Raw genomic sequence first — 26,731 nt, 5'->3', positions numbered from 1 at the left:
CAGTCACTGGGTACACTTGGCCCCTATGAGCAAGCCACTTCCTTATTCACACCATGCCAGATGAACCAAGACTCATGAAAAAAGGCTCCCCCACCACACCCACCAATATTAATGCTACTGGTCTAGGTCTCTAGGTCTTGCTCTGTCTTACCCAGGACCCGACAGGACATTGGTTGAATGTTATCAAGTTTGGTCCCTGGCCCATGAGTCCGGATCATGTAACCATTCAAATCCACATGCCTGTATTGCTGTCTTCCCAGGCCCACACAGCATGATGGGAGCTCTCCGCTGGCCCAGATAGTAAAGGAACGTGAGTGATTAGAAGCTACAGAAGGAATCTGGTTCTCCAGTGTCCCTCCCCTAGATAACTCACTCCCGATGTCCCAACTCCTTAAACTCACCCGCACACTCTACTGACTCCACTGATCTTCTTAACCTTTTCCAGCCACCCCGTGAGGGGACCCTGCTGGTCACAATCCCCAGAAGAAATGATGAGCATTTCCTTATGCATGGCCCCAGATATAAAAGTGACACCTTGGGGCTAGAGGAGTGGGACTAAGGGCTTGATTACATAAGGAATGTATTATAGCAGATGCAGCAGAGGAAGTGTCTGAGGTTCTATTAGAATCTCGTGACATTCACAGTGTAACATAAACAGTGGCAGCACTTGAGGCTTTCACTGAAGGGCAAAAATCCTAACTGCCAGGATGGCAGATGACAGACTAGCTCTAGATGACCTTACCACTGTAATATATGTGCCCTCAAAGAGGAGGAGTGTGTGTCCTCAAGGGAATTTTCTGCTATGTGTGGATAAACAACACAGGCTAAGTCATCTAAATAGCCCAGCAGATGCGCCATCAAACCAAAACCAAATTTTATATGAAGTACCTTGAAATCTCTGGCTCCTGAATGTTCGCTGCCTCTTGGGATGACCTGCTCCAGGGACCCTCCCACCAGAAAGTGGACCTCACATACTGAACTGGTTATGTAAAGTCAGTACAGCCCATTGTCAAACATATTAATAAGAGACCACCTGAAACTAATCTCTCTTCTCAATTACCTCCTGGCATTTTTCAGCAGGTGGGCTCCTGTCCTATATCAACATCCCCAGGACCAGGCTTTCTCTCCCTGAAGAGGTTAGGGAGTTCTCTTGTCAGGGGGCTGCTCACCTAGGGATTCCCCTAACTTTGCCAATGTCTGATTAGGTAATAAACCTTTGAGTCACTTGTGATCACAGCCAAGGGGTGGTGTGTTTGGACAGGCAACGCCTTTAAACAAGGGGGAATGGCAGACAGGTTGTCAAGTTGAATCATAACAATATTCCAGTGAAAGGAAACCTGAACCTGTCTTCATTCCATCACTACCCCAGAACCACACCTCCAACTCCTGACCCCACACCCAGACACTTAGTCAGGCTCTTTCCTGCCACTCACACCTGCTTCACTCACTGGGTGCTTAGGACTACGGGCTTTGAAACCTCTGCTGTTTATCCCTACTCATTCCTCAGCTCTGTGACCTGTAGCAAGTTCCCTAGCCTTTCTGTGACTCAGTTTCCCCATCCATAAAGTTATCACAATACTTATTCCATTAGGGTGTTGTAAGGGATGTGAATACCCCACTCTAGGTAAAGCCCACAGTACAAGTCTGACACAAAGGAGTATTTATTCATCAAGGGTACCTCACTTTCTATTAATGCTTCCTCCAGAAAACCTTCCACATCTATTTCCACTCCAATTTCTCCTTAATCCAATTAATCTGATTCCATTTCTGTTCAACACCTTGTTATGAATCATATGTCTGTTCTCCATTACATATGCATTCACTTTGGCTTCCCAAGTAAGAGATAAAGGTCCTTGAGAAGGGACAACATTATACCTGGCTGGCCTACTGATGTGCTGTGTCATCTTGCACGTAATTTTTTTAGGGTTGAGTTTCTTTCCCTGGAATCTGTGGCAAATATGTGGCATGTGTGCCAACATTTCCCCACCCCATAGCCTTGGGAGACACTAGTACTCAACAGTAATTCTCTTCCTCCTAACCTGTCTCCAAAGTCAGCATCCTTAGCGCGGTGCTTTGGACAGTGTCTAATAATGTATTCTGTAATTACGTGTTGAGTACTGACTAGGTACTACCCTTGTTTAGTATTCTGGAGATAAAACTTTGGGTGTGCTGTCGGCGCACTTGTGGAACTTGTCACTTAATGGGGAAGAAAGAAAATGTGCAAATTCATAAGTGAGAAGATCTCAGATTGTGATCAGTACAGTGATGAAAATAAAATAGTGCTGTGTTAGTGTCTGGCAAGGAGGCAACTTTAGGTTGCGTGGCCAGGGACTTTCTGAGGCCCCAAGAGATTTTGATCTGGTAGATTTGGTGTGGGCCCCAGAATGTGTGTTGTTAACAAATGCAGGAAATGGCAACCCACTCCAGTATTCTTGCCTGGAAAGTTCTAGGTACAGAGGAGCCTGGCGGGCTACAGTCCATGGGATTGCAAAGAGTCAGACAAGACTGAGCGACTACGCACAGGGTGGTAAGAGTGAATGTCCGGAGTCAGAAGACCTTACATCCATTTCCTTACTTACATACTTGTGTGACTTGAGCAAGTTATTGAATTTCTGTGACTCTCAATTTCCTTATCTGTTAAATTGAAGTATTACTACTACTCATCTCAGGTTATATTAGTATTAACTAAGATAAAATATATAAAATGCCTGGCACATAGTGCATGCTCAATAACAGGCAGCTAATAATTACAACAATGGGCCCATCTACTCCTAATTATAATCTTCAAAAAACAGACCCAACAAGTACCATTTAGGAGGTATTGAATATAGCCTTTAGTGGATTTTTGCCTAATGAAACTCTTCCCCTTGAAAAATAAATTCTCAAAAGACCTTCCTGTGAGCAGGACTGCCAGAGTCCTGTGAATATATATTCCCTGGCACTCTAGTTGAGGCAGGTTTCAGGTTTGGAAGGACTTTGGCCTAATTTCCTCTCCTGTCAAGTGGGAGCCTGGCTACTTGCCTTTCTAATTCGGTGGGCAGGGATGGGGGGATTTCTGAGACCTGAAGGGACATGAGATTTGCAAAGTATAAGGCTCAAACAGGACACTTGCCTTCTCAGAACAACTGGCCCATCCAGCTGAGAGGCCCAACAGCAGCGGTAAGCTCGGCTCCTGCCCTGCTGGCCTCCACTCACTTAAGAGAAGGGGGCCACTCCTCCACGTTAAAAGCTGAGCTGGTACATAACGAAGGGAAAAAAAAAAAAAAGCTGGGCAGGAAGCAGCCTTTTCAACCAGTGAAGAAACCGTTAGAATCCATCCCTTTGCCCCGATGCCAAAGCTCAACTTGCCCCACCCAGCCACACTATCAAGGACGCTCAGGCCATCGCAAAGCCCTGGAGGTATTTGTCCCTAGTTTATCAGGGACCTGTGAAAACATTTCCCTAACTGAAGATAAAGAACTCTTTCCCCTTCTCCCTCCATTCTACTTCTAACTACCTGCCAGAGAGTTCCTCTCCTTTTCTTTCAGTCACACCGACTCTGAAAAGAAGCTGTTTTTAACCCTGGACTTGAAGTAACTGGTGGAGAGGCAGGTAAGAGCATTTTATTCATTCATTCCTTCAGTAAGTAATTATTGGGTGCTTAATACATGCTGGGCTAGGCTCTTGGATTCAATTCCAACGCAGAAGGAGCCTGCAGTGTTTGGGGGAACCCAACAGTACTTAACAACCACAAAACGTAGAATTATCCATTGTGATCCAAACTGTCAATGAGTAGATAAACAGCAAAGCCCGACTGAATAGCACAGGGAACTATTCAGTATCTTATAATAACCTGTAATGGAAAAGAATCTGGAAAAAAAAAACAAAACTGAATCACCTTGTGGTATACCAGAAACTAATACAGCACTGTAAATCAACTCTACTTAAATAAATAAAAAGGAAAAAATATTAAAAACAAAAAGCTTAAAAAAAACCACACAAAAAACTTGGGAGTGGGGTCATATAATGATGGGTCCTAATACAGTCATGAGGGGCTGGGGGCTTTCTTGCTGAAGTAATGTTTGAGTTGAGAGAGTGTGTATATAGTATAATCTTCTAGATTTCACTCTTGCCCTCCCAGTGGGTGTTTTCAGGGTTAAAAAGCTGCCTCAGGGGCGGGAAGGCTTGCTGCCATGCCTTGCTTGTCCTGTTTTCGGGACCAAGTCACGATTCCTCGACTCTGGTGAAGGTTAGGATGGAAATGACTTATTGGAGTGATGGAGAGGCCAGCATAAACCTGCCAGGACCTCCTTCAAGATTCAGTTCACTTTGCAAAAGTTGCCAGATAAAAGATATTTCCAGATGGAGAGCCATGCAGGAAATACAAATGGAAGAGTTTTTAACAGCTCCTCCTTTGCAGGCTATGACCAAGGCAGTTTCAGCAGCATGATGGGAAGGACTGTAGCCTAATAGCATGGGAAGAGCTGAACCGGCCCACGGGCATTCCAGGGGCGTCTGGAGAGAGACTGTGCCCTGAAGGGGGCATTCAAGATGCTCTACTATGGGACCACCCCTCACCCCCACAATCCTGCCAACCACCACTGCACGTGGAGCCTGTGTCTGCTATATGCTAACCCTCGGTTTCTCAGAGGAGAGGGCAGATTGGAATCTATGAGAGCATGAGTCCCTTTAAGGAGGAGGCTGTACATAATAACAAACTGTCCCCTTTTCCCCTGTCCTTGGGGCCTAGTGGGCCTGCAAAGAAGATCATCTGGAAGTCAGGGACCAGCACTGCTGACGGGGGCCTAAGTGGGCGGGGATTGCCACTGGGGGACCCAAAGAATGTCTCAGAGTTCATGCAAGATGCCTCACTGTAACCTTGTGTGTGTGTGTGTGTGTGTGTGTGTGTGTGCTAAGTCACTTCAGTCACGTCTGACTCTTTGCAACCCTATGGACTGTAGCCTACCAGGCTCCCTTGTCCATGGGATTCTCCAGGTAACAATGCTGGAGTGGGTTACTGTGACCTCCTCCAGGGGATCTTCCCAACCCAGGGATCGAACCCACATCTCCTACATCTCCTGAATTGGCAGGTGGGTTCTTTACCACCAGCGCCACCATAACATTGGATATTGTTAAATATATCCATGGATGAACCTGAGAAGGTTGCAAGCTCCCTGAAATGAAAGGTAAAATTCTGCACCTTGGACAGCTGTGCACCTAGGGAAAGGTCTTTAACTTTTACCAGGTTTTGTGTGTGTGTATGAAAAATATACACGGCATATGTTTACTGTTTTAACCACTCCCAAGAATATAGCTGAGTGGCATTGAGCACATTTACACTGTTGTGCAACTGTCACCCACTATCCATCTCCAGAAGGTTTTTTATTCTCCCCAAACTGAAACATGATATCCAATGAAAAGTAACTCTCCTCTCTCCCAGCCCCTGGCCACCCCCATTCTACTCTTTGTCTCTATGAATTTAACTACTCTAGGTACCGCATATGAGTGGAATCATACAGTCTTTATCCGTTGGTGACTGGCTTGTTTCACTTAGCATAACGTCCTCAAGTTTCAACCATGTTGTAGCATGTGACAGGATTTCTTTTTTAAGAATGTAAGTCACTTATGAGGTGGCAAGATAGTGTGCACACATTTTATGCATATTTATTTATTAGGTATATACCCAGAAGTGGAATTGATGAATCATATATTAATTTATTTTTAATTTGTGCAGAACCTACCTATACCATGAATTATATATTACATTAATATATTACATATATAATATATATTATATATGTGTGCCTAGTCACTCAGTTGTGTCTCTTTGCAACCCCATAAGCTATAGCTTGACAGGCTGCTCTGTCCTTGGGGATTCTCCAGGCAAGTTTACCAGAGTGGGTTGCCATGCCCTCCTCCAAGGGATCTTCCCAATCCAGGGATCAAACCCAGGCCTCCCACATTACTGGCAGATTCTTTACCATCTGATCTACCAGGGAACCCCAAGAATACTAGAGTAGGTAGCCTATCCCTTCTCCAGGGGATCTTCCCAATCCAGGAGTCAAACCAGGGTCTTCTGCATTGCAGGCAGATTCTTTACCAGCTGAGCTACCATGGAAGCCCATATGTTATATATTATATATATATGTGTGTGTATATATATGTGTGTGTATATATATATCTATATATATATATTCCCATCATCAGAGCACAGAATTTCCAATTTCCCCACATGTTTGCCAACACTTGTCATTTTCTGTTTGGGGGATAATAGTTGTCCTAATGGATGTGAAGTGTACTTTATTGTGGTTGTGTTTTGCATTTCTCTGATGATTATTATTTCTGAACCTCTCTCTATCTGCTTATTGGCTATCTGTATATCTTCTTTAGAGAAATATTTCTTCAAGTCTTTTGCCCATTTTTAAATTTTTTTTTTTTTTTTTTGCTGTTGAATTATAGGAGTTCTTTAAATATTCTGGGTATTAACCTTTTATCAGATATATGATTTGCAAATATTCTCTCCCATTCCATAGGGTGCATTTTCACTCTAATACTGTCCTTTGATACACAAAAGTTTTTAACTTGCAGTCTAGTTTGTTTATTTTTCATTTTGTAACCTGTGACAATAAAAGGTGTCATATTCAAGAAGTCATTGCTAAATACAATGTCATATAGTTTTTGCCCTATATTCTTTTATAAGAGTTTTATAGTTTTGAGTTGGCAGGTTTTTAAAGAGGTCTATGACTGACAATGCATAGGCCATCCTCAATATTGATTGTGGGGAGACCCTCACATCTTGACGAATGTCAGTGTGAAGCTAGGGATTGGGCAATTGATAACATGGTGGTGATATGTGAAGTCTTTAATTCAAAAGGAATTATTGAATATCTCCAAATTTAGTAAAAATGAAAATTATGATCTCTAAGAACATAAGTCACTTATGAGATGGCAAGATGGTGCACACACCTAAAATCATGGCTCTGCAAGGCAGAGTCTAATGAGCACCTACCCAGGCCCCAGAACCAAGAGCTGGAAGGAGTTGAGTTCAGGGGACAGAGAAACCTTCAGTGCAGAGATGTGGCTTGAGTGGGCTCCAGGTTGATGGACACAATCTGGAGAGGCAGAGAAGCCTGGGGAGGATTTTGTACAAACTGCAGGATGATTGCTATTACCAAGCACTCACTGTGTGCTGGGATCTGTGCTCTGCCTGCTGCATACATTCTCTCAGCCATGCCTCTTCACCCTATATTTATCACCGCCTTTGTTTTATCACTGCAGGCACTGAAGCACAGAGATTTGCCTAAGATTAATTACCCAGATAGTAAGTTGTAAAGTGGAGACTAGAAACCAGGTTTATTAATCTCTATTCTTAACCCCTCTACAATTCTAGCACCAAAGTTTTGGAGCACAGACAAAGCAGACATTCCTGATGGAAAGAACAGAATAAAACAGTGCACAGAAATGGGCATGAGCTGGATGTCTGAGGTCAAAGGGGAGCAGCCTGGCTGGTGGGAAGGGTCAGGCTTTAGGGGTTTGGGATACGAAGTTGATTCGATGGGATGGGTAGGGTCACAAGCATCTTTCATGGAATCATTGAGAGTTTGTCTTGATCTTCTAGAAGGACAGAATCTCACATAGAGCTGCAGCTCTAACCTTCCAGTGCACCTCTTTCTTCTATAAAATGAGAGCACCAAGATCCCAAAAGGTTAAGCTACTTGCCAATGATCACAGGCAATAAGGGAGTCATTGCAAATTTTTGAGCAGGGTGGTGACAGTGAAGAAAAGAGTAGTCCAGATGGGTTAGTCAGGCAGCCAGATACATGAGGGGTAGCTGAAGAGAAGCAGAGGAAATTGGCACTAAGAAGCAAGCAGCTCTTTCCCTGGTTTTGGCTGAAAGATATCTCCCTCAGCTACAGATATTTCCAGGAGCATCACACATAAGACTCCTCTCCCCTGAGGTCTGGAGCTTAGGAAGTCAAGTGTCACCAGGAAGGTCAGACTCCCTTCCCCTGCCAGGTTCAGGGCCCTCAGCTAGACACGAATGCCATAAAACACTGCTTCCCCAGAAGCAGCCCACCCCCTCCTCCAATGGAAGGTCTATCCGGAGTGAGATGTCTCAGACCAGAGACCCCCAACTCTGAAGAACCAGTGACCAGGACAGGCGCCTGACGCCATCTCTTTTTGTTGCCTACCTGAGTATGAAGCTGGGCCAGCTGTCTGTGAGTCTAATCCACCTGCCCCATGGGGGTTGGGGGTTGCCCAAGCTGGTGAGATAAGGCAAGAGTCCCCCAGGCAAGGAGGCTGACCCCACCTGCTTGGACTGAGCCCTATATTGTAACATAACTCCAGTTATCCACCTGTGTGTCAAGAAAGGCCTGCCCTGGTTGACTATCCTCCTCTGAGGTTCTCTTAGCTTCATTAATTCTAATAATAGCCGCCATCCATTGAGCACTGTGCTAAGCATTTGACATGCATGATCTCATTTTATTCCTCCAACACTGTGATGAAGATATAATTATCCTCATTCTACACGTGGAGGAACTGAGGCTCAGAGCTATCAAATGATTTGCCTAAAACCACGTACCTGAAAGAGCCAGGACTAAAACATAAGCCTATCTATATCCAAAGCCTGTGCCTTTCATAGAATTGACTGTATTCTACACACTGGCCCACTGTAACCAGGTCTCCTTGTGGGCATGGGGGACCTGAGGTGGAGAATCAAGCTACAAATCAGGTCCTTGCTGTTTCTGACACCACCTATATCTGTGTGTTCCTAGGAACCAAGAGCTTGATCTGGTTCCCAAACCAAACTCCTGGGTCTGAATCTGAATCTGAATGGTATATGGGCCCTTATTTTCTCCCAATAGCGATGCTCTAGGAAAACAAGTGATCTTCAAGTTCCCTCTCAACTTTTACCTGGAGAGCATAGTGCAGGCATGCTTTGGCCAAAGGGAGCAAGGCTGTCATTTATTCATTCCTTCATTCATTCAGTGAACAGTTATTGAAAGCCTACTGTGTGCTAGGCACATTCTAGGTCCTAAAGACACAATTGGAAACAAGTCATATTCTTATGGAGTTTATATTCTAGCTGGGAAGAAAGGTCAAAACCAAACCCATAAAAAACTACAAACACATATGTAGTAAAGTGGAAGTAATGATGCTACTAGGAAGAAAAATAAAGCAGGATAAGGGAATGGAGAATGATAAGAAATGGGATTTTAAAGGGCTCTTATGAGGATAAACATTTGAACCAGAATTAAGTACATGGGAGCCATAGCATGCTCTAGAGGAAGAGCATCTCAGGCAGAGGAAAGAGCAGGTGCAAAGACCCTCCAATAGGAGTTGACTTGGTTTGTTCTAAAGTTTAGGGAAAACATCAGTGTGGATCTAGCATAGTGAAGGGGTTGTAATGGAAAAGGGTAGTAGGGGCTTTAGGATAAGGCTTTCGAGGCCACAGAAAGGAGCTGAGATTTCACGTGTGCCGTTTGAGTGTCCCAGGCGCGGTGTTGCGTCACTCAGGTGGGCTGCCTCTGAGATACTGAAGGGAAGGTATGAGTCTCATGAACAAAGGGCATCAGGGCAGCTCTGGGAGTCAGCTCACCCAGCTCTGACTCCCCCTTGAATTCAGAGCCACAGATAAATTCAAGGTCTGGTACCCAAGGGAGAAGGTGGGGGAGGATTTGATGGGGACAGAGACAGAAGAAGAAACTGTTGACTCTAGGTCTCACTTGCCTTGTCCATCAATGGGGCTCTGAATCACCAATGGGTGTTCAACGATTTTAAAGCTGGAATCTCTCTGTATAAGCCAAACCTTCTGCAGAAGCTTACTCTGTGCCTGGCTCCTTTCCAAGTACCTTATATAATATGTTTCATTTCACAGAATTGTTATAGCAGTTCCGTGAGATAGGTACCCTGAATATGCCCACTTTACAGATGCAGAAGCTGAAGTCCAGAGAGGCTGAGCAACATGTCAATAGGGGCAGAGCTGCTGTGGTTGGAGCAGGAACGGGTGGAGCCTACTAAGGAAACACTTCAAACTGCTCCAAGGAGCAAGCTGGGAAGTCACATTTCAGAGGCTCCTTCCACTCATACATGTCATGAGTTTAACTCTGCTTAAGACCTCACTGTGGAGTTGTGACATTTGGGGGCAGTTACGTCAGCACTTTGACTTTGTCTCCCGTCTCAGTCTGAACAGATGATTTAGAAGTTGCTGGAAAGGGGAAAATCAGAAACATGCAATCAGGGATGTGGCTGAAGCAGGCCATGTGGTAGGGAAGTGATGAAACTGTCAACAGCCTACCTAGGACCTAAATGGTCACATTCCTGAATTTCTGATTGGAAAGTGGGGGCTTCTCAAGCCTGAAGCCAGCTGATGTCTTAGGTACACTCCAGCTTTTTCTACAGCACCCCAGTCTCAGCCTTCTTTGGTCGATGTTCTGACTCGCTAGGAGATGGCTGCTTCCTGATATAGTAGTGATGACTTCTGAAAGATGGGGTAATAACAACAGGTATCATTTCTGAGCATTTACATCACTGTGCAAAGTATTTTTATATACATTACCCTATCGAATCCTCTTAAAATTCCTGTGACATGAACAGGTATCCCTGTGCCCTTACTCTAGTCCCAAGCCTGCTGAGTTTACTCTTGCCTCCATTTGAGAGATATAGAAACTGAGGTTCAGAGAGGTGAAATAACTTCCCCCAAGTCACCCAGCTAGTAAACAGCTGAGTTATGCCTTCTGACACCTATGCTCATCTCCTAAACTCAGTTGATAAAGATTTTTGAAAAAGATTTGTGGGGCTTTTTTCTCCTATATAGGAAGACTGGTTTATTTTTCACTAGTGTTACTGATAGATCTAACATTCTGAAAATATATCCATCAACATGCCCTGAAATGTTCTGAGATGAGTTTGGAAACCAGATTCCTGTGACAACTGAGTTGTTTAAAGAAGTTTCCATGGGAGTTGAAGCCATAATAAGACAAATCTTGTTCCCTTACGTCAATGTCACAACTAACAGGTATATGATGCACCTTGGCTTCTAAAGGTTGTAAAAAAAAAATAGAAGAGGTAAATTGTCATTCTTGGCATTTTCCCAATGACATTTGCATTTTCCTTTCTACTAGAAGTCCATTTTAGCAAAGAAATGTAGCCTTAGTCACTTGAAACTGCTCTTCCTGAGAAAACAATTGTAGATATAATAATAAAAAAGAATAGAAAATGCCAACAGGAAGAAAGTAATCCACCTAGAATCAGAATCATCATGCCAACTGATTCAGTCTTCCTGTGACATTCACATTCAGGAAGGAAAACTTGGAAATTTTCTAAATTTTAAGGTATGTAAGATTTGCAAGGAGTTGGGGGTGGGTAAAAGGAATTAAATTGCAAACCCACTGGGGAGGGATCAAGTCCAGATTTCCCCAGCTCTCAAGAACCATTTTACATGTTCAAATTGCCTCCTAGTTACTGAGTCCCTCTTCTACATAAGGCATAAGGTTGCTATGGAAGGATACAATAAGGTCATGATTGCTTTAAAATTATTCATAATGAAAACACACTTTGAGATTCAATTCTAAATGTTAAACTTAAATTTGAGCAATTTAATTGCCCGTTGAACAGAAATGAAATCCCACTGGCAGGCAGTTATTTCTTACAACCACTGTGTGTGAAATTGAAATCTTAAGATACCATTTCAAATATTCACTTTCTCTAAGGAAGTTCTCCCCAAAGAGTGGTGAAAGATAAGAAACTGACCCAAAGTCATCAGTAATCACTCTTTCTTTACATGTTCGGGTCAAAACAGAAGCATATTATTAAAAGGAAACTTCATGTCCCAAAGTTGGCCGTTTGGAGGTTACCTCCTGGAGCCCAAGGGTATATTTAATTTAACAACTAACTTAGGCTCCATGCAAAACTATATAGCAAGGAAGGAAGCAACTTATCAGATTTAATAAAAGCAAGCAGATGAAAACACATCACGTAGTCACCAAGATACTAAACATTAAACTGGAAAATGCAAATATGTTTTGTATATGAGCACAAGGAGGTGAAGTGAAAGGACACTGTTCTGTTTGCTTTTTAAAAATGGGACAGGTTTTCAAATCTAGGTGGGAAATTGGGAAGTTCTTATTTTTAACCTCCATTTCACCTTTGAATTTAATTTCAAAATCTTTAAATTCTCCCAACAATTTTTTCCTACAACACAGAAGAACATTTATGAGTGCTTAATACACACCAAATGCTTTGCATGCATGTAATCTCATATCCATTATTACCCCCAGTTCATTACAGGTCTACAGGCCACACTGCATGCATTTACTCATTTAATCCTCACAACAGTTGATGCAATAGGCTCTGGTACCCCCGTTGACAGATAAGGATCCTGGAAGTTTATAAATTCCTGCTCTTCCACTAGGTTCACAGGTAGGAAAGTGTGGGTTATAACAGGCAGTCTGACTCCACAGCCACTACCCAATACTGCCTCTTCAGATTAAGTGACTTTCCTAGATAGGCTCCACTAGCTGATAAGTAAGAGCCTAAATCAAACGCAGACAGTCCAATGCCCAAGTCTTAGCGTTTCACCACCACACTGATTGGTTGTAAGCAGGTGAATTGCTCATCAAAGCCTATTTGTTTACTTTCATTTTTGATTGTAGAGTGGTGGGTTATATGTTTATCACATAATTTAGACTGACTTAAAAATGCTAAGCATTATCCCTTTTTTAATTAAAAACAAGGGCCTGAGCAAGAGAAGTTCTTTTTAGATTGAAAGTCTTGAGTTGGACCCAAAGTTGCTCTTAAGACTTCCTTTCACACACACACACACACACACACACACACACACACACACACACACACACACACACACACAGGAGAGAGTGGAGGAAATTGGGAGAGACTTTTATTATACCCATAGGGACCCAAGCTTTGGATATGGACATAAGGACAAGAGCATGCAGACAATGGTAAATTCTAGATATGCATGTGAGAAGTTAGGATCAGCTTTGAACAAGGAAAACGAAGCCTACAGGGATGTACTTCTGACTTCAACCACCTCCTTCCAGGGTGAACTCACCCAGACCCTTCAGTGTCATCTTTAAAATGGGAATACAGTGTCCATGACCATGATCTAGACTGCTCCTATAAAACCATGGATCCTGAGAATACTGGTATCTTCTTCTTTACAAGACTTGTGGCGTGCACAAGTAGGCCTTTAGTAATAATTTCTGAATGCAATTATTTTCAGGGAACTCTGATGAGGCCCAAGGGACCTAAAGTTTTGCTCTATTGAAGAGAAGACTGTTAGCTTCCTCCTCTCCCCTTCTACATTCCCCTCTCTTCTTGAAATTTGCCCTTGAGATTAGAGGGGAAACCTGAACTAAACAAGTCTGCTTTCTCTCTCTTTTTCTGACCCAGGGCAAAATAGTCTCCAAGCATTGCTCTCCATCATTGGAGAGGCACTTTTCTCTGTGCAGAGTGCTATTGGCCCTTTAGAGGGGCCAGTATAACCACAGGGGTCCGATTTTTAAAGATGCTGAGGGAGGGAATGCTGCCGCCAGCAGATGGAGAGGAGACTCAGGCCAGCTTGGTCCCTCCCAACCACCCTCCCTCGGGATTAGCTGCCCCTGGCACTGCTCAGGCATACCCAGCCCGTGCGGTCCCTGCTCGCCCAGATCCCGTCGTCTTTTTGGAGCGCGGACGCAGTCACAAGTCCGCAGCCAGCAGAGCCGCACTGTCTGGGGGGCATCTCCGCGTTCCCTGTCCGCGGACCTGGGACCTCCAACCCCGGACGCGCGCGAAAGCCACTTGGAACGCGTACATCTCTGTATGTGTTTATTTCACATTCTCGTTTTTTCTTTCTTCCTTGAGCGGCCCTCTGGTCACTTTCAATCTTAGTTAACCAAAAGGGGAACGCCGAAGAGGGAAAGCCCTAAAGAATGCTTTACAGGCAACCCAGCCGCCTCTCCAAGGAGAGGTGTTCTCTGAGCGAGTCTCCCTGTCCCCGACGCTGGCCCCTTTAAGAAGCCAACTCAGTCTTGCTGCGGCTGCCGCTGTTTGTATCGCTAATCCCCAGGAGCCCTGTTTAAAAAAAAAAAGGGAAGAAAAAAGATGGGGGGGCGGGCAGCTGTCTCTTTAAATGTGATTTCCTTCTATTGTATTTGAATCGTGATCAGGAAAAAGGAAATGAAACCAGAGACAGAGGGAAGCTGAGCGAAAATAGACCTTCCCGAGAGAGGAGGGAGCCGGGGTAGAGAGGCGCGGTTCCCTCCCCGCCCCCAGGCCGCCGCCCCCTCCCTGCCCTCGGCGGCGAGCTGCGCGCCGCGACCCGGGCTGAAGGTGCGAGGGGCGCGGGGCGGCCGGGCGGGCGCGCACCATCCCCGCGGGCGGCGCGGAGCCGGCGACAGCGCGCGAGCCGAGCCAGACCCGGCGGCGGCGGCGGCGGCGGCGGCGGCGGCGGCGGCGGGACCGGGATGGAAGGTTAAGTCCTGAGCAGCAGCAGCTGCTGCAGCCGCCCGGGGCCAGGCTGCGCGCCCCGGTCCCCGCCTCGGCCGCGGCGCGCCGGCAGCTCGGTGATTCGCTCTCTCTCTTTGGCGTTTGAAGGGAGCGCGGTGACTGTCCTTGAGCGCGGAGGGGCGAGCTCGCCGCCAGAGCGCCGGAGCAAGAAGAGGCGCAGGAGCGGCGGCGGCGGCGCCCGAGCACCCGAGGGGGTCCGAGCCCCGGCAGCCGGCCAGCCCCGCGCCACAAAGGGAGCGCCCCCGCCGCCTGGCACGCCACCTCCCTCCCCAATGTCCTCGGCCATCGAGAGGAAGAGCCTGGACCCATCTGAGTAAGTGCGGCGCCCCTGCCACCGAGGGTCCCCGGCCTCGCGCCCCGGGGCGGCGGGGTGGCGCGGGCGGCCGGAGAGAAGGCTCCAGGTGCGCGCCCGCGGCGTGCCCTTGCTTCCCTCTGCCGTGCGCGGGGCTCCCGCATCCTCTTGGGTGACTCCGGGGACACTGGGAAGAGGGGCTGGGTGGCGGGCGGCAGGAAGAGGGGTCGGCCCCGCGCCTGAGCGGGCCCCTGGCGGCTCCCTGGGACGCTCCCTAAAGCCACTTCGGGCCAGAAAGTTTGCACCGGAGCAGGCACAGGGGGAGGTCAGAGGCGCGCCGGTGCAGCCCCGAGAGCCTTCAGGACTCGATTCTGCTCCCTTCTCCCCCTCGTTCCTTCTCTTTGTCCGTTTGGCCCTGGAAAGGGGGATACTGCAAGTGGAGCTCCCGCCCCCCGCCCCGGGTCCCCGACGGTCCCCTTCCGGGTCCGCAGGTGGAGCGGTTGCCTACCGCGCCGGGGACCCGCGGGTGAGGAGGTGCGCGAGTTCACCTCGGAGCTCACTCAGGCCTCCAGAGACTTTAGAGCACCCGAACAACACGGGAGTTAGTCTGGATTCGCGGACACGCCTCTCCCCTCGGTGTCCACCGATTGGTACCTTTGAACCTTGAAAGTTTGTGCACCATTTTGGATGTAGGTGAATTTTTCCGGAGAGCGGAGGCTTACGGCTTTTGTCACAATCTCAAAGGGTGTAGGGTCTGGGAACCAGAGCTCTAAATGAACCGCATTAGTTTTCTGAGCCCCTGACTGGTTTGAAGTATCCCCCTCTTCCCAATCTTTACCTTCAGCCCATTGCTCAGTGTTAACATGGGGAGAAAGGGATGTTTAAGATATCATTTTCCCGTCAGCGCAAATGCCCTTTTAAGATTCATTAGCTGTCTGGTTTTGAGAATTTTTATTCCTTTGAAGTCCCCATCTAAATCCTTTGAAGGGATTTGTTACACAGACCAAAGGAGCTGGTTAATGACTTGTCCATTTGTGCTTTTAAGAGGCATTTGTTTTGTTTTCTTTTCCTGCTTTAAAAGAATTGTGCTTTCCTGATTGAAATACCTCCTCCTCCCAATTTCAGCCTCCTATGGTGTTTTACCTGGGTTTTACCCTCAGTTACCAGCATAAAAGCTCAGCGTGTTCTCATAAAACACAGGAAGTAACCATGATCCAGTGAGAATATAAACATCACTATTCAATCTTGAAGGTTCAGAAGCCAGAGCTACAAGGAGTCAGGTTTGTTCTAACAAAACCCCAGCTTCCTTAAATTCTCAGGGAAAAAAATAACATTGCCTTTTTTTTTTTTTTAAGTATTTATTTAGGAAAACTCTGGGAAGAGTGCTTTGCTCACTTTTTTTCTTTTCTTTTTTTTTTTTTTTTTTTTACAAACCTAGAAGTACAACTTAGCCCTGAGTTTTCAGAGCCTGGGCAAGATGATAGTAATACAATAAGAGAGTGAATTGGATGAATTACCTTTGAAAGGTGCCTAATGCCTTTTCGATCAGCAGAACTTAGTCACTAATCTTTTTATTAGAAGATAAACCTGGAGGTTTCAGTTCTCTGAAGGAAGTTTGCTCTTTTCAAAGTTTATGTTTTTTTCACAAAGAGACTGCAAAATTGAAACATATTCACCTCGCAGCACAGCAGGTGTCTATGAAGGGTGCTCAGTGGGGTGTTCTTCTCTATCCTTTGCTTCACTATTTGCCCGGTGAAGACAGGCTCTAATTGGAGATGGACCAGCTAGCTGAGAAATTATTGCAGCACATTTCCCCCCCATATTTTTCTTGGAAACTGTTGAGAAATTATCCCAAAAATCCAGGCCGAAGTGTATTGAGGTGTAATATTCAGATAGGCTCTAGGAGAATGTAAAATATTAATTAGAGGGTGAGTCCCACAGTTATTGGCTTGGAACATCCACCAAAGATAATGTGATATTATCTTTAATTATAGAAAGATACAGCCAATATCTTATCCAGTCCTTTCCTATCTCATCTTAGGCCATCACAGACAGTAGCTTTTTGGCTTAACATTTCTCCTGTGGACCACTACCCTACCAGATGCTTCAGTGCGTACGTACCTGGGTCAGTGTGACTGAGGTCAGTCTGATCAACACCTCCAAATTACACCCAGAAACTTGCCTAGGCCTATGCAAATGAAACATTTAGACAGAAGGACAGCCAGAACTCACACACACACACAGATTTCCTCTACTATGCCATCGGTGGCCCCTGCTGCCTCCCTGTGAATAACAGGAGCAGTTCATTTTAATTCCAGGCAGTTTTGCACCAGCTAAGTGCAAATTCTCTTCTTTCACAGTTGGTTGGCAGGATCTGCGTCAGGGCATCCAGTGGTGTTGAGGTTCCATGAATGTTTCTGAAAGCCTAAAGTGAGGCCACGGGCTGTGAAAAGGGAAGAGAAGTGATTCTGAGGCGATGTGCAGGAAAATGCTGGGTGTTTTATTTTTCAGGAGGGAGGGTGGACGTCCTTATACATAACCTGTGGAAACAAAGACAAGTCAGGCTTCAGTGGATGCTTAAAACTCTAAAGTCTTGAGTTTTTAGGAGATAATTAGTTTGGGTTTTACACTTCCCTGGTCTAAAAGGAGATCATCTCACAAAGGACCCTCATACCTGTTCTACAAAGTGTGGGCTCGGTTTCAATATTCCTGAATATTCACAGCGAAGTGTGCACTTTACAGAGTTCTCTGAAGGTGTCAGAGTGTGTTATCAACACTGATTCCCTGAGCCTCATCCTTCCTAAGTATAAAGGGCCTAAAATGCTGTGGGCACAGGCCAGTCAGGATGCAAGGTCACCAAGTAAGCCAGCATCAGCTGGAAATAGGAAACACCAGATTTATATCCTCAAGGTACCAAGGGGGAAATTCACTTTGGGAATTTCACAGTTGGAAACAGGTCCATTTTTCCAAACATAATAGATTTCTGAAAAATAGATTTGTGTTTGAGTGAAGTTCAAGAGAGCATTTGTTAATTGCTACAGATCAACAGGTATTCAGTTTTTCCTATGTCCCATCTGGTGCAGGAATCATTTCTCTCTATTTTTTTTTTTTATCTTATTCTGGCAAGTAAAGTTATTTCTTTTAAAATGTAAAACAAAAGGATTCAGATTCCAGTTAAGTGAACTGGAGACACTATATGATTTTGTAATGAAAGAACACATGTCACTGGCTCACTCTTAACAATTGCCTGGAGGAGTTTTCAGTGTTTAATTGCCTTCCACACTCTCTCCCGAAAAGAACTATTGCCCCCTCCCCATTTTCTTTCCTAAATCAACTTCATGCGAATCAGTTTTGCTGCTGTGAAAGTGTTCATGTACAATAAGGTCTGTTTGATCTCCTTTATAAATATAACAGTGGTTTTAATTAACACCCAAGATTTTTCCTCAAGGACTCATTCCATAAGAAGGATAGGATGTGGAATTTCTGTTAAAAATAATAATAATGAGAACTTCTATTATATCTTGATGGTATTTTTATTTGGGAAAGAGAAAGCAACCTAAAATAATTTGGGGGCCCTTTCCTCCTCATCTCTACATTTGTGCCGTTGGAAAGGGATAGAGGCAAGGTGGCGCAGAGATTCCAAAGGGAATTTGCAGATGTTTAACCCACTGGGTAGTCACTGTTTTGGCCACAAGCAACTCTTAAGTCCTGGTGCCTCCTCTGGGGCTGGGCAGTGCCCTTGGCCCCGGGATATGGGGGGAAGAAAGAGGTGAGGTGTGGAGGTGGAGTAGGAGGGGAAGGGGGCATCAAGAAGAAGAGAGACCACAGGTCTGGGAGGGGGCTGGGCTGTAGGTGGGGAGGGGCAGTACCCTTTGCCTGGGTGCCTCTTGGTGCCCCCCCCTTGCTTCTTCCAGGATCTAGAACGTAGGGGCTAGCCCTTTCCCCTCCTCACCCAAGGCTGGTAGGGCCTCTCTGCCATCTGCCCGGGGTTATGCTCGCCCCTCCTTTCTCCAATGTCACCAGACAACTGAATGGGGTTCTCTGTGGGGAGCAGCGTGACTCCTGAGCCCCTGGTGCTGGCCTCCCTGAGGTGAGGCCATCGCTAATGCCTGGCCTTCCTTCCAGAGAGCCCGTGGACGAGGTGCTGCAGATGCCCCCGTCCCTGCTGACATGCGGAGGCTGCCAGCAGAACATCGGGGACCGCTACTTCCTGAAGGCCATCGACCAGTACTGGCACGAGGACTGCCTCAGCTGTGACCTCTGCGGATGCCGGCTGGGTGAGGTGGGCCGGCGCCTCTACTACAAGCTGGGCCGGAAGCTCTGCCGCCGAGACTATCTCAGGTGCGTCCTCACCGCCCTCCTGGGCCCCTGGCTCTGTCTCCCTGGCGCCTGCCTCCGGAGCCAGCGAGATCATGCTGGTCTCAGCTGCCCTATGCAGGGGAGCAGTTGGCCTTTCTTCCTGTTAGAGAAGCATGTTCTCGGGGACACATGCCTGTGTGGTCCAGTTCTCATATTTTAAAGGCAAGAGAGTGATGAGCACAGAATTCAGAATAGTGGTTCCCTCTGGGGGTCAGACAAGGGGAGAGGGTGGGGGAGGAAGGCGCAGGGTATGCCAAGGGAACTGGGAGTTTTGAAGCTTGTAAGTTTGAGGGTGGATTCCCAGCAGCTCATTTGATGCTTCAAAAACATACGCATAGGTTCCTAAGTATTCTTTTGTAACCTCTCGATATAATGTGATGAGAAATTTAAAAAGAGTAGCATGGAAACATATACACTAACGTCTGTAAAATAGATAGCCAGTGGGAACTCGCTATGTGACTCAGGGGACTCCAACTAGAACTCTGAGACAACATAAAGGGGTGGGACGGGGTGGGAGGTTGGAGAGAGGCTCAAGAGGAAAGGGACATATATATGCCTATGGCTGATCCATGTTGATGTATGGCAGAACCCCGCAGGATATTGTAATTATTCTTCAATTAAAAAAACAAATTTTAAAAAATTGAAAGTATAATCTCGCCCCGGCACTCCAAGCATTTTTGGTCACAGCAGGAAGGCCCTGAAGTCAGCAGTAGACTTGAGCCCCGACATCACTGCTTTCTAGCTCTGTGACCTTGGACAAGTTACATAACCTTCCTAAGCCTCAATTTCCTCATCTGTAAAATGGGGTTATAGAATAGCAGTACCTACTTCCAGGAAGGGGTGGGAATTAGATGGGGTGGTACATGTAAGGTGCTTGGCGTGGTGCATGGGTATCAAATAGATGTTAGCTGTTGTCTTTCGGTAACCCTCATGACATTTATTATTAGAGTCTTTCCCGACCTAATAAACAAAGTGATGGAAGAATGGAAAGGCAAAAGAGGAACTCTGGAACACCCACTGAGACAGGCACTGAAGATATCTTGGATACTCTGGGTCACACGTTTGGCTATGTGAATTTTCTGACTCTCAAACGAGTGCCTTTGCCTGGAATGTTCTAGTTTCATATGAAATTTCCAGTTTCATATTAGCTGCGGCAGAGGTAACTCTATGCCCTCTGCTGTCAAATCTGCTTGACTGTGTAGCTGTCAGTTTTTTTGCCATCTTCATGGGGTACAGGGTCTGTGGAGCATGCAGCCTTAATACATTAGGACCACCCAACCCAGGGAAGCTTGTTTAGACTCCAGTGCCCTTGGCTGCCAGGCCAGCTCTTTCTCCCAAACCTGCCCTCAGAGCATTTTACATTAAAAAAAAATTGCAGGCAATTCCATGGTGAAGCAAGCTTATCTGTTTACCCAGAGACTGACAAAATAAGCTTTTTCTCCCCCCTAAATTTGCTGATTAAAGTCCTTGAAAATTTGGTGGTTCACAGAAAAGAAGTCAAGTTTCCAAGGATCATGATTTTAATTATGACCATTATTATTATTATTATTATTATTATTAAGGAACAAGAAAATAGAACTGGGATAAATAGAGACCTGATTCTGCTCGCTACTAGTTTGCCAAATCAGTGCGGAAAAGCAGACGGGTAAATGATTCCCACTGGGCCCCCTGACTACATCCCTGTCAAATCATTTGAATCTTATTAAATGAAGTACAGATAGAGTAAGGTCAAAAGAGCCGAGGTTTCTCCCTATCTCTGAGGTTTTATATAACATTCAAGAAGAAAACCCAGTGCTGCCTGGGCTTGTTAATCTCTTGCATTTTTAAAAAGGAGAGAAAAAAAAAATAGTCTGGGAGAACCCAATGTTAATTAACTTGTGTCTTGGTGACATGAAATATTCTTCTCCCTGCTACATTCCTAGGCAACATGTTAATTAACTCTGTTAGTGCAGGCGTTTCCAGCCATCCTTTCATATTTATATTATTGTTATTAAAATGGGCAGGTGGAAGCTTCAGACATGACACCTCTTGACAGAGGAGAAAAATCGTTTCTTGCTGCAGGCATGGCCCTTCAGCCATGGACTTGTTTGCTTGCATTCTTAACATAGCTGACAGTGCCTTTGCAAAAGGCAAGTTGGAGGAGTGATGAAATGTGTCCTGGGATGGTGTTCAGTCCTTACCCCCACCCCTCGCCCCCCACCTACCCTCACCCCAGGAGAACTTCTCCCCAGGGTTTCCAGTTGCTGCCTGGCCTGTTAAAATCTTTTTCAGACATTTAGCCTCACATAATCAGGAGATCCCCATGCAGAACCTAAATAAACTCTTAGTCGCTAAGTTGTGTCCGACTCTGCGACCCCATAGACTGCAGCCCACCAGTCTCCTCTGTCCATGGAATTCTCCAAGCAAGAATACTGGAGAGGGTAGCCATCCCCTTCTCCAGGGGATCTTTCTGACCCAGGGATCGAACGCATTTCTCCTGCATTACAGGCAGATTCTTTACCATCTGGACCACCAGGGAAGCCTGAACCTAAATAAACCCTGTGCTATTTATGTTGTTTTCTTGGGAATTTAACAGTAGCTGTTAATGTCAGTACCCAGTCCGAATCCCCTCAGATCCCTTTTTATGATTTTTGTGCTCAGTGCACCCCCCCACCCCCTACTGTTTTACCTTCAACCGCTGCTGCTGCTGCTAAGTCGCTTCAGTCGTGTCCGACTCTGTGCGACCCCACAGACGGCAGCCCACCAGGCTCCCCCGTCCCTGGGATTCTCCAGGCAAGAACACTGGAGTGGGTTGCCGTTTCTTTCTCCAGTGCATGAAAGTGAAAAGTGAAAGTGAAGATGCTCAATCATGCCCGACTCTTAGCGACCCCATGGACTGCAGCCCACCAGGCTCCTCTGTCCATGGGATTTTCCAGGCAAGAGTACTGGAGTGGGGTGCCATTGCCAGAAGCCTGCCCAGTACCCCCACCCGCCCACCCAATGCCCAGCAGACCTTGCCCAGTAGCTGGCACTGCCAGAGACCGGAGTCTAGTAATCTTGCCTGGAGCCAAGGCCACTTGGAGACACAGCTTACACCCCAGAGTCCCCGTGCATTCAGGCCAAAGCTCCCCTCTGAGGGACTTGGCCCAAGACTGCAACTTGGCCTGCCTCCCATCTTCTGTCTGGTTTCCCTTGCCACTGTACCTGCTTTCCCTGATGACACATCCGTAATAACTCCTGCCTCAGGGTCAGTTTCTGGGATAGCCAGCCTAAGTTACCAATTCTTCAGAAGTGAACGAGCAAGTTAGATGTCAAGTCCTAGCTGATTTCCACGTAGTGAAGTCTTAGCAAACCAGAGCTGGAAGGGGCTGTAGAAGCCTTCCTTCCCTTCCAGTTCTCTCGTCTTACAGCTTAAGACACGGAAGCCAAGGCAGAGGATATCCGTGGCTCCAGGAGGACTGGCTGGTTGGAGGTGATGTTGGGATCTGAAGGTGTCTCCCAGATATTAGTCCGTCATGCTTCCCGTCATTAACTGCCTGACCTGTGTTGTAATTTACCTCCCGATCCCCCTTCCGTAAGGGCCACACACTCCAGGCAGCTGGCTGCTTTCCACGCATGCTGTTTTGTGAGTCGTTTATTCTTACTCAGGCCCAAACTCCTCTTACTGAACAACCAGGAAATCAGAACTGTCTTTCCACCCCATGACCTCCAAGGTGGCAGTTCCTGACAGCTCCACCATCTGCTGTCTTGGGATGAAGTGTTCTTCCCCTAGTAATGAGTTTGCTCCCAGGTGGGGCCCTGAAAACACTCGGAGATCTTCGCATGGAGAGTGGGATTTGGAGGGAACTAGCCAGCCTGGCTGTAACCATGAGCTCTCCACCCACAGACCGCATCTTCCTGGTTCCATTCATTCTGCTCTAAATTTGTCAACTGCTCTTGTCGCCCCTACATCCTCTCAGAACCTACCAGTTGATTCTCTGCTATGCTGAAGTTCATTAGAACTTCCAAGAAGAACAGGCATTTATCTAAAACTGCCCTGAAGGTTTCCTATGGAAAAGACCTGCTGACATGCCATGTCATCAGGCAGCAAGACTGGCCCCTTTGGGAATACCCCCAAGATGTGTTAAAACCCAGCCAGCATCGGCTTCAGCCTTGAGCGCTGGGGCTTTGACTTGCTGCGTTCCATCTTCCAGCAGCCGGGTGAGGTGGACGCTGTGATGACTATCATTCCACAAGCTCACAGTCAGCAGAGGTCTCAGCAGGGTCACTTAGGTACTCCGGGCTGGTCCCGCCTGAATCTGAGTCTTCTGATTCCAGTGCTTGTGTTACCCAACTCGTGCGAGCTGATTCTCAAACTTCAGCCTGCATTAGCATCACCTGGCTGTACTCAGGACCAGACAGACGGTTGGGCCTCTACCCACAGAGCGTCTCAGTCAGGAGGGCCTGAGTGTGCATTTCTAGCAAGTTTCCAGGGGATGCAAATACAGCTGGTCCCAGGACCACACTTTGAGAACCACTGCACTAGGCTCTGGCCTTCCTAGGTGGTACTAGTGGTAAAGAACCAGCCTGCCAGTGCAGGAGATGTAAGAGACATGGGTTTGATCCCTGGGTCGGGAAGATCCCCCAGAGGAGGGCACAGCAACCCACTCCGGTATCCTTGCCTGGAGAATCTCATGGACAGAGGAACCTGGCAGGCTGCAGTCCATAGGGTGGCACAGAGTCGGACAGGATTGAACTGTCCTGTTCCGCACTAGGCTCCACCATAGTGCATCTCCTGCTTTGGCACCACATATTGCTTAAAATAAATGACCAGTCAGCTGAGACTTAGGAGGGTCTTGATTTTGATGACAGAAGAGAAGTTTTTCAGAGACTTATGCCATTGGGCCAGCGAGGATCTTGAATTATTATCTTCCATTCTATATGGAGAGATAACTACTGCTCGTCCCCCGGGTGGCCGAGGGACTGTTTACTGTTGAACTCCCTCCATCTCCCAGAAGCTGGGGTCCTACAGAGCCACTGTGTGCAATGGCCTGTGTGGCGCTGGAGAAGTTAAATGACCAACCCTCCCCGTGGGTGGGATTAGAGCCGTTGATGTGATAGTGTGTGGGAGGGAGCCTCAGAAAGATGCCCATTTCATTGCATTCCTCTCAAGAAGCCCCCTGGGTTTACTCCTGCTCCTCTTCTAAAATAAAAGTTCCCTTGGGAGGAGACATACACTCCACGCCTAACCTTTTTTATTTTTTAACTTTTTTTTTAATTGGAGGAAAATTACAATGTTGTGTTGGTTTCCGCCGTACAACATGAGTAAGTCATAGTTATATATGTAAAACTATATATATTATATATATCTCCCCTCCCCTCCCCTGATTTACCCCTCTAGGTTGTCACAAGCACCAGGCTGGGCTCCCTGTGTTATATAGCAGCTTCCCCCTAGCTATCTATTTTGCCCCTGGTAGTGTATTATGCCCGTGCTACTTTCTCAATTCATCCCACCCTCTTCTTCCTCTGCTGTGTCCACAAGCCCGTTCTCTACATCTGTGTCTCCATTCCTTCCCTGTAAACGGATTCATCAGTACTATTTTTCTAGATTCCATATATATGTATTAATATATATTTGTTTTTTCCTTTCTGATTTACTTCACTCTCTATAACAGGCTCTAGCTTCATCCACCTCACCACAACGGACTCAAGTCTGTTTCTTTTTATGGCTGAATAAGATTCCATTGTGTGTGTGTGTGTGTGTGTGTGTGTGCGTGCGTGTGTGCGTGCACGCACGTGCCACAACTTCTCTATCCATTCATCTGTCAATGGACATCAAGGTTGCTTCCAGTTCCTGGCCACTGTAAATAGTGCTGCCATGAACAGTGGGGTACATGTGTCTTTTTGAATTGTGCTTTTCTCAGGATATTACCCAATAGGGGGGCTTGCTGGGTCATATGGTAGTTTTATTCCTAGTTTTTTAAGGTATCTCCATACTCTTCTCCCTCGTGGCTATATCAGTTTACACACAGCTAACCTCTTAAATCACTTCAGTCCTTTCACAGAGGCAGGTCCTGGGGCATCCTAGAAGCAGAGAGAGAGCTCAGAAGAGGAATGAATTATGTCAAACACAAGTGCCTCAGGCATGGTTTCATGTCAGAGGACCCTCTTCCTTCTAGGAAAGACTGTGAATTAGTCATAGTCACTTGCGATGAGGTGGATGAATTAGTTGGCCATCTGTCTGGACCCAACTCTTGCTTCCCGACATCTTGGAAATCCAGCCTACATCATGGAACCCATCCTCAGGCTCTTTCTTCCAGTTTTATCTCGGGCCCTGCCTTTTTAGCGTCTCTCTTTCTCCCCCCAGGCTTTTCGGCCAAGATGGTCTCTGCGCATCCTGTGACAAGCGGATCCGAGCCTATGAGATGACAATGCGGGTGAAGGACAAAGTGTATCACCTGGAATGTTTCAAATGTGCCGCCTGTCAGAAGCATTTCTGTGTGGGTGACAGATACCTCCTCATCAACTCTGACATAGTGTGTGAACAGGACATCTACGAGTGGACTAAGATCAATGGGATGATATAGGCCAGGGGCCCCAGCATCTCGGGGAGGAGATTCACTGAAAAGTCACTGTCTCCGTGGGGTCTTACGCTCTTGGGCATTCTGGGGATTTGAGGGTGGGCTGAGGCATTTCTTAGGGGATGGTAGACCCTAACTGGGCACCAAGAACCAAGATACAGCATCCAAGTGACATAATACAAGGGGCAAAACTTAAATGTCACAAAATGACTGGCCTTGAGGGAGAACTTAGGGACAGTGGCCACAGCCTATGGGTAATAACTGACATGATTAGCCAAGGAGAGAGTGTTGGGGGGCTGCTGTGCCATCATAATGGGGCTTCCATCTACAGATAGGGACATGTTCTGCCCAGACTTGTTATGTCTTTGACCCTTGAAAACTAGAGATGTGCAATTGATTTATTTTCTTCCTGGTTTTTATGGAACCCTGTTCCAGCCCTTGTCCTCCATATGAGGGAAGGACAGAGATAAAGAGGGGCCATCCTTTTCTTCTTGGCCACCTTACCAAGGCCTTAAGCTTTGGACCCAAGGGACACTGCATGGAGACATTTTAGTTGAGAATGAAAACTGCAACTTTTAACCAAACAATTATTTAAAGCAATGCTGATGAATCACTGTTTTTAGACACCTTAGTTTTGAAGTGAGGAGTTCCACAGATTGTTTCTATACAAATGTAAATCTAAAAAAAAAAATTGTTCAACTATTTTATTATCTTAGATTATATCAAAGTATTTGTTGTGTGTAGTTTAAAAACTCTGCAGAAAATAAAAATGACTGACTAAAATGCAGTGTTGTGTATTTGGCAATGACTTACAATTTGGGATGGCAGAAAAATGACTTTATGTTAAAAAAGAGAAATAAATAAGCAATTTACCTTCAGGTCAAATAAAACTGAGGTTTATGTGTGGGGTTTATAGGAGGCAGGCACATTTCTATATTACTAGCAATTAGTATGTAACAGGTCATCATGTAGCTCAGAGGGACGTAGAATAATTAGATTGTTATTGTAAAACAAGCATTTCACTTCAGCATTGTATGGAGTGAAAGGA

The 26,731-nt window shown here is 46.2% G+C and overlaps 1 protein-coding gene across 1 annotated transcript; it reads left to right on the top strand.

The window, feature by feature from the left end:
* The first annotated feature begins 14,328 nt into the window (after positions 1-14,328).
* On the top strand, positions 14,329-26,466 carry LMO2 (LIM domain only 2). The gene is made up of 4 exons (XM_061151702.1): positions 14,329-14,457; positions 14,581-14,806; positions 18,911-19,126; positions 25,470-26,466. Exons 1-4 carry the CDS (start codon positions 14,451-14,453, stop codon positions 25,687-25,689), a joined length of 669 nt encoding a protein of 222 aa, XP_061007685.1. The 5' UTR covers positions 14,329-14,450; the 3' UTR covers positions 25,690-26,466.
* The last annotated feature ends 265 nt before the right edge of the window (positions 26,467-26,731 follow it).

This window comes from Dama dama, chromosome 1 (genome assembly GCF_033118175.1).
Source record: "Dama dama isolate Ldn47 chromosome 1, ASM3311817v1, whole genome shotgun sequence".
Taxonomy (NCBI): Eukaryota; Metazoa; Chordata; class Mammalia; order Artiodactyla; family Cervidae; genus Dama; species Dama dama.
The sequence above is the reverse complement of the archived record's forward strand: the minus strand, read 5'-3'. Positions and strand labels throughout refer to the sequence as shown.

Coding starts and splice junctions, on each gene's coding strand:
- LMO2 (XM_061151702.1), top strand. Junction 14,807..18,910: donor AAGAGCCTGGACCCATCTGA/GTAAGTGCGGCG, acceptor CCTTCCTTCCAG/AGAGCCCGTGGACGAGGTGC. Junction 19,127..25,469: donor TGCCGCCGAGACTATCTCAG/GTGCGTCCTCAC, acceptor TTCTCCCCCCAG/GCTTTTCGGCCAAGATGGTC.